We start from the raw sequence: 11,485 nt of genomic DNA on the forward strand, positions 1-11,485 counted from the left end.
CAGAGCTCCCCAGGGGACCTTCCTCACTATCTGCTCAGGTACCGGCTGTTCCTGACTCCTTCGACATCTACAGGGAGATTAAAGCAGAGGATCTTGGTGAGACGCCAGAGTGATGGTAGGGGTGAGGGTAGGGAGGGAAGGAAGTAGGGGAGAGATGACCCAAAGGGAGAGAGGCTGGGGACTGCTCAGCAGAGAGCAGACAGAGACCAAAGAGGGGCCAGGTGCTTTTGAAACTAAACAAACGCTCCAGCAGTTTGCAGGCGAGGCAAGTGAGTGTTCCCCTTGAGGCACCTCCCGTCTCGTCCCCCCAGGAGAAGTCTCTCTCCTGCTTGGAAATACTGAATCACGGAAATGTGCCACTGCACCAAACGGGACAGCGTGGGAGTCACTCACTGCGGGGAGTGGCTTCCTGCAGGCAGCTGTGAGAGGGATGTCTCTAGAAAAGAACTGCAGGGACAGGGACCCCTTGGGGCACTGGAGGCAATGGGCAGGGCCTTGGGTGCCAGCTCCGGGCTGAGACCTTGGTGGCCAGGAAAGAGAGTCACAGCCCAGGTCCCCTGGGTGGCGTGGGGTGGGAGCAGCTGTGCTCCCTGCCTGGCAGAGGCTGCAGGGCACCCAGGGAGGCCCGCACACACACTTGGAAATAAGCAAGGCTGGTAGCAGCCAGAGAGAGGCATCTACACAGCCAGCTCCTGGGCCCTCCCCCAAAAACCAGGCTGGAAAATAATCTTTACCCTGGAAAAGAAGAAACCAAGGAGAAACTGCTCTTTCAGGCTGGCAGCCGTTGGAAGCATTGCTGCAGGGGGTACAGTGTATATGAAAAAGGCCAAACACTTGCACAGGGGCAAGTCAAACAGTGGCTACAGCCACGGGGCAGGAGGCCAGAAACCTCTCTCAACCATAGAGAAGCGGAACAAGTGTTTGCAATCCCTCAGCAGCCAAAGGTAGGGTGGTGTCCTTCTGCTGCAAGGTGCCTGCTCTAATTGCCACCCCTGGAAAGCCAGTATGTGTGTCCCTTTAAGATGAAGGTCCAACGGGCCACAGCTTTGGATTCCTTTGTGAGCAGTTCCCTGTGCTCTTTGGAATGTAGGAACTGAACAGACATGGGTGGCGGAAGAATGTCCTTCCTCCAGACCTGGGACTTGCAGGGGAAGGTTGGTCGGGCTCTGAGGGGAGTCTGGAGATCTGCCTGGAGATCCTGCCAGAGTGTTTGCCATGCAAACCTACCATGCTGATGAGTGGCCACCACAGGAAATGTAATGGGGAGGGGAAGAGAATGGGACCCGCTCCACAGCAGCCATCCTCAGAGGAGATATCTCGGAAGAGGCAGCAAACAGTGAGGGGACTCTTTAGAAAATACACACTTGTCCTCCATCTGGAATTTGATAAGTGACTTCCCTCAAGACTTGCAAAAATGTCCACACCCTGCATATGAAACGAGTGCCAGGTTTTCCTATTACACATCGTTCCAGAAGCTATTCATTCATAGCTAACAGCTTTTATTAAACATCTACTCTGTGTTGAGCCTCCTTCTGGGGATATAGCGGATATAGTGGTGAGCAGCACAGACAAGGACCCTCATGGAACTTCTTTAGTGCGGTGGGGAGAGACACACCATAAACAACAAAGTAATAAGAATATTAAGTGTGTCAGCTGATGTAAGTGCTGTGGAGGAAATGAAAACAGAGGAGAGATGGGGTGGGGGAGTCATTCAAAATATGGTGATCGGGGGGGGGGTCTCACTGGGAGGGCGACATTCTAACTGTAAAGGAGACGGGGGAGGCGAGGAGAAACCGGCGAAGGAGTCGGGGAAGGAGCAGCCAGGGAGGCGGGAAGAGAACCAGGAAGAAGGATGTTCTGGAAGCCAAAGGAAGAGGGAGAGATTCCCCACATCGAATCGTGCTGACGTGATGGCCTACGATCGGCCACTGGGACCAGCAGTTCACGGTGACCTTGAAGTTGTGTGGGTTCTGGGGAGAATGGCAGGAGAGGACTTTAGGACGGCAAATATAACGATTCTTATGAAGAAGTGGAGTCGTAGCTGGAAGGGGGTTTGGGATCAAGGGTTTTGCTGTTTGGTTTCGCTTTTAGGTTTTTGGTAAGATGGGAGAAACTGCGACATCTTTGTTTGCTGCCAGGAATGATCCGGCAGAGAGGGAGGCAAGTTGATGCGCGAGAGAGGGGAGAACTTCTGCTCGAAGCGCAGATGGTTCTTTCCAAACAACTGCAGGAAAGGCAGTGTCTGCCTGAAGGAGCAGCTGTTGAGGTGGAGTGGCCGAGAGCGCACCCCGCGCACCCCCGGCAGAGAGGGAGGCAAGTTGATGCGCGAGAGAGGGGAGAACTTCTGCTCGAAGCGCAGATGGTTCTTTCCAAACAACTGCAGGAAAGGCAGTGTCTGCGCAGTTGCAGGATGTGGGTGGATGCAGCGAGTCAGGTCGGGTGGGGTCGAGGGGCTTTTCTGGGGGCCTCCGCTGTCCTGGAAGCCAGGCCATCCGAGAGTGCGGTGGAAGAGGGGCTGCAGGTGTGCCGTGCTCACCTAGAAGATGACAGGGCAGCCTCAGGGGCCCCCTGGCTGAGGTCAGTGGTCATTCTGTTGGTTCAGTGGTCACTTTGCTCTTCGGCTAGACCCTGACCCTCACACAACGTTAGATTTCTATCTCACCCCTGTGGTCAATTCTTGAGGTGCACGTGACCCAATCTCAATTTTTCGTTTCCTCTTTATGGAGGGAATTTCCCTGACCTCTCTCACTGGTGCGAACATGGTTTCAGGAAGGCCGAGAGCTTCGTCCTCCTGGTTGGGATGGAGGGTGGATTGGGAGATAAAAGAGAAGAGGCCTGAAGGAGCAGCTGTTGAGGTGGAGTGGCCGAGAGCGCACCCCGCGCACCCCCGGAATTCTTGGAAACCTCATGGTTGCAATTATACATGATGTTAGTTTATAAACTTAAAATAGGTGATTCTTTTTTTTTTTTGCGGTATGCGGGTCTCTCACTGTTGTGGCCTCTCCCGTTGTGGAGCACAGGCTCCGGACACGCAGGCTCAGCGGCCATGGCTCATGGGCCCAGCAGCTCCGCGGCATGTGGGATCTTCCCGGACCAGAGCACGAACCCGTGTCCCCTGCATCGGCAGGCGGACTCCCAACCACTGCGCCACCAGGGAAGCCCAAAATAGGTGACTCTTGCCCATGGTATAAAATTCAAACGAGAATGCTGTGCAATGCGAATCTCCCTCCCACCCCCGGCCTTCAGCTGGGTGGTTCCCTCTCCAGAGGCAACCATTTTTGACAGCGTCCGGGCTGTGCCGGGCTAATTTTAGTGGCTGCTGCAGTAAAGGGGAGTGTGTGGGGCAGGCCCATCTCAGCAGGCTGGAAATACTTACTCAGGAAACTTGATGTCTATAAAATTCTTGGGCACGTATCCTTCTTGGCTCCTAAGCTCCGCCTTGAACCACTCCTCTTGGTTACTTAAGATCTACAGGGAGGAGAAGGAAGGACAAAGACACTGTGGGGAGGACTCCAAGAAGCAGGAGAAAGGGGTTGCAGGGCAAAGAAAGCGCTCTGGGATTTAGAGGAAAATAAGCCGAAGAAGCCACACAGCCGCTCGAGTGGGGAGCGGCTGGCTTATCTTTGGAGTTTGGCTTCCCTTGACCCCAAGCTATTTCTGTCCACGTGGGCCACCCACTCATATGACCGCACCTGGCCTGACCTCCCAGACTCAGGACTCAGGGGCTTCCCTGAACTCCTTTTCTCCTTCTGTTTGGGAGATTTGTGTCCCAGATCTTAGCACTTTAAGCTCCTTATCTAGGCAGGTAGTTTCTCCTTCTCTGCCAGGTAACAAGGAACCTTTTACAATTTTAATTTGCTCTTCCTTTTTTACACCAGCAGATTAAAACGTAAACATTAAGCGGGGGCTAGCTTTGAAAACAGTAACTCTTGGTGTTCACACTCCATGTTTTCACAGAGTTTGGACATAACTCAAGATACCTGGAATGCCTTTTCTAAACTTGCTTTTAGACCCAGATCATAGGCAAAACCAGAAGTTCTGTCTCATTACTGTAGGGTCTTACCTCGACCACGACCCCAAGTGTCATCACCTGCCCTGATTACTCATCTGACCCTCCAGACGTGGCTGTATATGGCTTCTGGTTATTTCAGAAAATCTTTTACCATCAAAAGACAAATATCTGCCCCCCCCCAACTGAGAACGTTTCTAAAATATGTAGCGCAGACTCAACAATAATTCAAAATGAAGATGGCAGAACAAAAAGATGGGAAGAAACTTGGCGATGTCATGGAGCCGCTGAATTAGCCACCCAGGAGCCCTCCTACTTCTGGACTTTGCAGGAGAAATTATAAATCTTCTGTTGTTGTTTAAGCCAATTTTAGTTTCTGTTTCTTGTAGCTGAAAATGTCATACAATAATAAAGAGGATAGCAGAAGATGGATAGGAAAGGTTGCTCAGAGGAGAGGCCATCTGGGTTGCCCAGGCAATGAAAGGAGCTACCCAGGCGAAGTCTGATGGCAAAAGAGCTACTTCTGGGGAGTGAGGAAGGAAGGTGAATTCTGGGGACAAAACACCTCGGTCAGGGACAGTTTAGATTGTGACTCCAGGAGAAGAGAGAGGGGAAACCAGGGGCACAGGGCCTTGTAGCCCACGTTGAAAAGCATGGATTTTTATCTTGAAACGTATGGGGAGCCATGAAAGGATTTTCAGCAGGGAAATAGCACAGTGAGAATCAGAGTTAAGAACGGCATGCTGTATCAGAGCGTGAAGATGGATTGGGAGGTAAAGTCAGGGGAGAAAGTGTAGGAAGACGCGTGTAGCCATCCAGGCAAGAGACGAAGGGGATCTGGCCTGAGAACAGGTGAGGACAGATTTCAGAGGAATCAGGAAGCACAAACGGGCAGGACTTCCTGACTGTTCGCAGAGCCTAGGGAGAAGGGGAATTCTGGGATGGCTCCGGATTTCTGGCTTGGGAGACTGAGTGGGTGGCAATGCCTTTACTAAAATAGAAAATACAGGAGGAGCAGGTCTGAGGGAAAACTCACAGACTTCAGGTCGCCTGTACGGGAATCAAGTTGCCCCGGGACGCTCTGAGAAGGAAGGATTAGCGAGCGTTGGAGATGTGTGTGGGGCTCAGTGGAGAAGTGGGGGCTGGAGCTAGATTTTGGAGTCGATTCATCCAAAAGTGGGTGGACTTGAAGCCTCTGGTTTCTCCCTCCCAGAGATGGGAAGAGAGCTGAAGAGAGCTAAGTAATTGAGAAGCAGGGTTGACCTATTTCTAATATCACTCCTGAGTCTGGGATGAGAAGGCCTGAGGTCTAGCTTGGTCCTGTCACTAGCTGTCTGACCTCAGGCGAGTCAACTACCATCTGCCAAACGGGGGCAAGAAAAACTGGCCGGCGCCTCACGGAGCTGATGCAAGGATCAAACGCGCCCTGGTACCTGGACGTCCTTCAGAGACTACAGGCTGTGTTTTTAAATATAATTCTGTAAAACGTGATATTCTTATGAGGGAGAACTCCAGCTCTGAAGGACACGGAAGGGTTTATAAGTTCTTTAAAGTGTTATATGTGTATGTTTTGAATGTAATCATGTGTTCTGAAGAAATAAAAGTGTGTCCCATGTTTGAGTTCTAGAATTGCTGAGAAAAGAAAACTATAGTTTCTGACATCAAATGTGACTGTCGGCATCACTAAGGGCGTGTGGGTACGCGTGTGGCGAGGGGCCTGTGGGGAAGGTGGGAAATCTAGGTCAAAGGAGGAACCAGGGAGCTCAGCAGCAGGGCCTGGCTGCACATAAGGAACGCAGGGGCATTTCACCCTGCGCCAAGCGTAAAGGCTTTGGAATTCCTTTCTCCCGTCACGTGGGAAGGTGATGTGTGGCTTGGGTAGCAGCAGTCAAGTATCAGGGTGAGCAGGGATGAGGTAAAAGGCCATTTGGAAATCGATGCTGCACGGTAAGAACCACACTTCGCGCTGAGCTCTCTGACCCCAAACCGGCTGTAATTTTAGTAATCGTGGCTCATACCCATCTACCCCCTCTAGCAACCGAAGATTGTCCCACGGTGCCAGCCATTTTCCCCACCACCCGGTGCTCCGTCGGCCTGAGATCATGTTCCCAGAGAGGCGCATTTATCGGCTTTCTGTGGTGTATAGAAGGCAAGGTTTTAAAAAGATCTCATTTTCTGCAAAGAAGAGTCTTGGGGGGAGGTGTTTTCCTCCTGCCGTTGTTGGCTCAGGGCCCATACTTCCTCTTCCTCTCATCTCTCCATCTCCTCCGTCCCCCTATCTCTTTTCCCCATCTTGCAGATCTGGGCAAGTTCAGCCTAAACGCATGAGGTTTTACCCTTAGCTTTGCTGTGACTTAATTCTTACAACGTTGCCTACCGGAATCATTTTCTGGGTTACATGGCCTGAGAATAAGTTAGACGTGGGAAGAAGACAAAATGTACGGTTGGGTGAATTTTAAAACTGGATGAAATTATAGCTCTTAGAGGCATAGCAGAAATCCGAAGTGCTGAAGAAGTTAATTACGTAGGTCTAACTCTGGGGGCTTTTCGGTTGCTGTTTTAGTAGGAAGAAACGGGGTCGTGTTAGACGTATTACAGAAGCAGATAGAGATGGCCTGGGTCGAGAGACATTTTTTCATAATGACCGGCAGACTCGAGTGGGAAAAGTAAGTTGCGGGCTGTGTGCAGCTGCGGGTCCAGAGGGGCTGATATGAACACGCAACATCCAACGCCTGACTTCTGGAATGTGTCTTGCACAGGAGAAACGGGATCGAGTCATCTGGCCAGAGTTCTGTGTCCAGCATCTTGTTCACCATTCTGGGATCAGCATCCAGTGAGCACCTGCTGTTTGTACTTAGGTGCCGGGAATACAGAGATGAACAAGCTGGGGCCTGCGCCCCGGGGAACTCAAAGTCTGCAGGGGGCGGTTAATGGTAAGCGAGACATTTTGTGTACCTTCTAATGAAAATGTCTGTTTAGTCTTTTAGCGCTAAAGGCCAAACACGAAAGAACATTCCATGAGTGAATTGCCGGGGCAGTTAAGAGCTAGCCTTGAAAACAATTTCCAAAAAAAAAAAAAAAAAAAGAAAAGAAAACAATTTCCAGGATCCTGGGGCTTGTTAGCCATCTCCGGAGGAGAGGGTTGTACGTGGAGACCTACAGGCAGGCCCACTGACCACCATGATACAGACCTTCTGTGAGGCACAGCTGACAAGCCCCCTCCCCTTTCCTCTTTACACCTGTGGCTGCAATGGATAGAATTTGAAAAGAAGGAGGGGTCTGGCTTTCTGATGGAATTCTAAATGAGTGTGCAGAAACACAGTTAACAATTCAAGACATATGTACCGAGCCCCTACCTGGGGCCGTGACTTGTGTTAGATGCTGGGAATATACAAAGATGAACCTGGCAAAGCTCTGCTCTCACACCAGCGGAGGGATCACCCATTCGCTCATTCATCGAATGTTCATCATCTTTCTGTTGTTCTGGACACCGAGGCAGGCCCGGCCCCAACCTGCGCAGAGCTCTGGGGAGTGGAACAGCCACCACGTGCGCGGACAATCAGGACGGCACGGGGCAAGGGCCGTAGTAGAGGTGGGTACTCAGGGTGCAGAGAGCCGAAGCTCGGCCTGCTTGTAAATAACTGTCCTGTGAGGCGGGGGTGTGAGTGCCTTGAACAGTGTGTGAAATGCTGTGGAGGAGCTGAAGAGGGAGTATTTAATCTACCGGGGTGGTCAGGAGCAGGGAGGATTAGTGAGGGTTCCCTGGTAGAGGTGGTCAAATATGTGTGTGTGGAAGGGCATTCAGAATATGGGGAGAGCATGAAAAAGGAGAGTTTGTATATTACAACGTGACCTGGGGCATTTCATACACAAAGATGTGTGTGTGTGTCGCATGTGTGTATGTATGTATGTATATGTGTATGTATGTGTACATGTTCTTACACACGAGCATGATGAGGTTGGGCAGTAGTCTGGGGCCAGATGGCTTAGATTTCCATCAACTGGTCATGGGGAACCACTGAACGCTTCTGAGTAAGGAAGTAATATGATCTGATTTATCTTCTGAAAAGATCCTTCTGGGACTGGTACGTAGAATGAAGGAGGAAGAGACGGGAGGCAATGAGGTCAGTCAAGGGAACATAACAATAGTCTGAACAGTCAGAGGCAGCAGGAATTGGGTGATATTGACAATACGGTGATCATTTATTGAGCATCTAATTTGGGCTGGAGCCATTACCCCTAATCCTTTCTATAACCCTGCAAGATAGGCATGGCCTCCACTTATAGATGAAGACACTGAAGCTCAGAGGGGGCAAGTGACTGACCCACGGCCACACAGCTAATGGGCTGGGACTCAAACTCAGATTTATCTGGCTCCAAAGTCCATGCTCCTTTTTATTGCACCAGATTCCTCTCCAGTGAAGAAGGGATTGCTTGGGAGATATGATAAAAGAAAAATATTCAGAGCAGAGAACAGTGTTTAGGTGTGGGACAGAGCTTCATTCAGATACAGGAGAGGGGCAGTTAGCAGTGTCTAATCCTACAGGGGTTTAGTAGGGTCCTTACATTCCACAATGAGGAGATCACCAGTGGACTTTAAGGGAGTGTTGGGGGGTAAAAGACAGATTCCAGAGGGTTCCAGTGGCGTGAACAGGAAGTGAGGGAGTGGAGGCACCCAGCATAGAGAATTCTTCCCAGTGCTGGCAGTGAGGAGAAGAAAGAAATTAGGAGCTCAACAGAGAAGCAGATTTGAGGAAAGTTTTTTGTTTTTTTGTTTTTTCCTTTTTCCTTTTCTGGGGAATAGGGAACATTTAAGCCAGATAGTAGGTTCTGTTTGAAATGGGAGATGAGGGACGTGACCTGCCCCCAACCCCCCCAGGGAGGTTCTCTTTTGGGTGAAAACACTGGAGAATGGTAGATAATCACATGGTCACAATACCCCAGAAGGAAGGGAGGGACTGCTCACCTTGTCGCAGACCCCTCTGTGACCTTGGTAAGATCCCAAGGAAGTGAAGGTCACTTTTTCCTGGGTCAGCAGCCCAAGCAATATTTTGACCTTGAGAAGTTCCAACATGGAAGGCATACTCTTGGCAGCCACATTACCAGATCTTGCAAGATGCGAGCAGTCAGAGGGATAAACACTGGGGGGTTAAAATTCCAAACCACGCCATTCCACCTGGTTTGTGCTCCACAGACACTTTCCAAGTCACCCTCTCACGTATGATAGGGTTCTTTCCATAGCAAGCATTTATCTTCGTGGAGAGACAATGGTGGTCTCAGTGCCACTGAGCAGTCTCAGGAGGCCCATATGGGTTGCTGAGGACCGGGGATCGGGGTATCCGAGGTGCTCTGAGGCCAGGAAGGGGGACATAGGTGCCAGAGATTGCCCAGTGGCCTCTTGAAGGACTCCTATGCTATTTTGCACGAAACAGGGGCTAAGATGCAGAGTCCGTAAGCATGGTGCATGAAATGTGGGAGGAGTCCAAGGCCTCTTCAGTTCAGCAAGTGGCCACAACAACTCAAGTGCGGGTGGAAGAAAAGTTGTAAGGAACACCTGAGTGGTGGGTGTGCGTGGCCTTTGTTGACCCGCATCTCCTCCAGCTGACTTTCCAGGTGTCCCTATCCATACTTTCCTCCTGTAAGTTCCAGCCGTGCTGAAACTCACAATGCTGACCTAATTCTGCCTGGGCTTGCCCACCTCTGAGCTTTAGCCAAAAGCCCGAATCGTCTTCATTGTGTTCCCTGACAACTGATGTTGCCACCCGTTCCTACAACCCCATCTTTCAAGGTGGGATCACTTGTCCCCTCACCTGTGCTCCTGGGCACCCAGATAAGACCATCTGTGACAGCCCTTTGGATGGATTTGTTTCCCCCTCCAGACCACGAGCATCTCAGGACAAGGATGGTGGCTTATGCCAATCGGATTTCCATCACCCGGCCTGGTAGCACAGGTGCTCAGAAGGAACCCTTTTGAATGAGGCAAACTTCACATTTTGAAAGGAACTGTGTGTATTTCTTGAGAAACAAAGGATGGATTGTTAGATTAACTCAGTGGCTAAACCGGAGTAACCTAAACTCTCCCCGGCTCTCCCGGGTCCCGCATCACCTACCTTCAGAACATCTCCAGCGTGAAAGCTCAGTTCATCCTCTCCTGAGGCCATGAAATCAAACTTGGCAATGGCTTCCATGTTGTAACGTGAAGCTGGAAGGGAAATAATGTGGTCATTGTGCCTTTCTGCCAGGAGGAGGGCAGTCTTAGCAGTTGGTGGAGAGGGTCTAAGGTCTCCAGGCCAGAGAGGAAGGCGTAGGCACACAGTGAGGGCTTTTGTTTTCAGAAAGAGCTGCACGAGCTGCTAGGATCCACTTCCCGGCATCATTCTGTGAATCCCCAGATGCCAGGAGCAGGAAATGAAGGCCAGCAACCGCCTTTCCCCTTCTCCTTTCATCCCCATTTGCTGTCCTGGCCTTTAAGCGTTTCTGGGGCATCTCTGTTTCCGGTTGATAAAGACAGAAGACTTGCTATCATCTCTAACTTGAGGCCTGGGGGCCTGGAAAGACTGTTCTGTAAACACTATCCCAAGGCTGTCCCTCGACAGCTATATTTAGCCAGGCGGTGTTAATTAGACAGATGCCATTTTCTCTTTTACATCTGAATCATTTAAGAGAATTAGACAGCATTGGTCAGTGGGGAACTTAGCGGCCTTCTACATGGTTTGAGAGTGGAAAGCATTCTGGTTTTAGAACTGGGAGACTAAAGGAGTCAGATTCCTTATTTTATTATTATTGTGTGAGCCAAGGACATTTTGGAAATTTGCCTTTTAATACCTCTGAATTGAGTTAAAACATTGGCTCCTCCTAGTAACACATGAGACCTATGTAAAGATGAATAAGTCAGCCCACAAATGAAATATGGTTGGTTTTTTTAGGAGGCAGTGGGGCTGTAATAGAAAGAGAGCAGAGTCCTGGTTGTGTCCGTGAACAGCTGTGTGATCTGTGTGAGTACTAAACCTCTTGGAGCCTCAGTTTCCTCGTTCGTAAAATGGGAATCATAATGTTCAACGAATAAGGATGTCAGATGAAATTAAAGAAGAGATGCAAAATGTTATACAAGATAAAGTTGAGTAGCAGAGCATTTATGTTTTAGAATAACGTTATGGAATGAATTTAGCCTCAGCAAAGGCAGCCCAGCCAAAAGCCACAAAAATGTTCTTCTGATTTCTCCCACCTCCTCTAAACTTTTCTCATTGCAATTTGAGGCTTGGGCTTCCCTGGTGGCGCAGGGGTTGAGAATCTGCCTGCCGAATCGGCAGGGGACACGGGTTCGAGCCCTGGTCTGTGAAGATCCCACGTGCCGCGGAGCAACTAGGCCCATGAGCCACAATTACTGAGCCTGTGACAGTGAGAGGCCCGCGCACTGTGATGAAGAGTGGCCCCAGCTCACCGCAACTAGAGAAAGCCCTTGCACAGAAACGAAGA

At 50.3% G+C, this 11,485-nt stretch overlaps 1 protein-coding gene across 1 annotated transcript in view; it reads right to left on the reverse strand.

Moving 5' to 3' along the window:
• Positions 1-10,197, reverse strand: part of GRAP2 (GRB2 related adaptor protein 2) — a 17,775-nt gene extending 7,578 nt beyond the window's left edge. The window contains exons 1-2 of the mRNA XM_065887760.1: positions 10,120-10,197; positions 3,377-3,468 (exon numbers count right to left, since the gene is read on the reverse strand). Coding sequence (XP_065743832.1) covers positions 3,377-3,468; positions 10,120-10,197 — 170 coding nt within the window. The remainder of the gene's footprint in view (positions 1-3,376; positions 3,469-10,119) is intronic.
• Between the last annotated feature and the right edge of the window lie 1,288 nt (positions 10,198-11,485).

Source organism: Phocoena phocoena, chromosome 11, assembly GCF_963924675.1.
Source record: "Phocoena phocoena chromosome 11, mPhoPho1.1, whole genome shotgun sequence".
Taxonomy (NCBI): domain Eukaryota; kingdom Metazoa; phylum Chordata; class Mammalia; order Artiodactyla; family Phocoenidae; genus Phocoena; species Phocoena phocoena.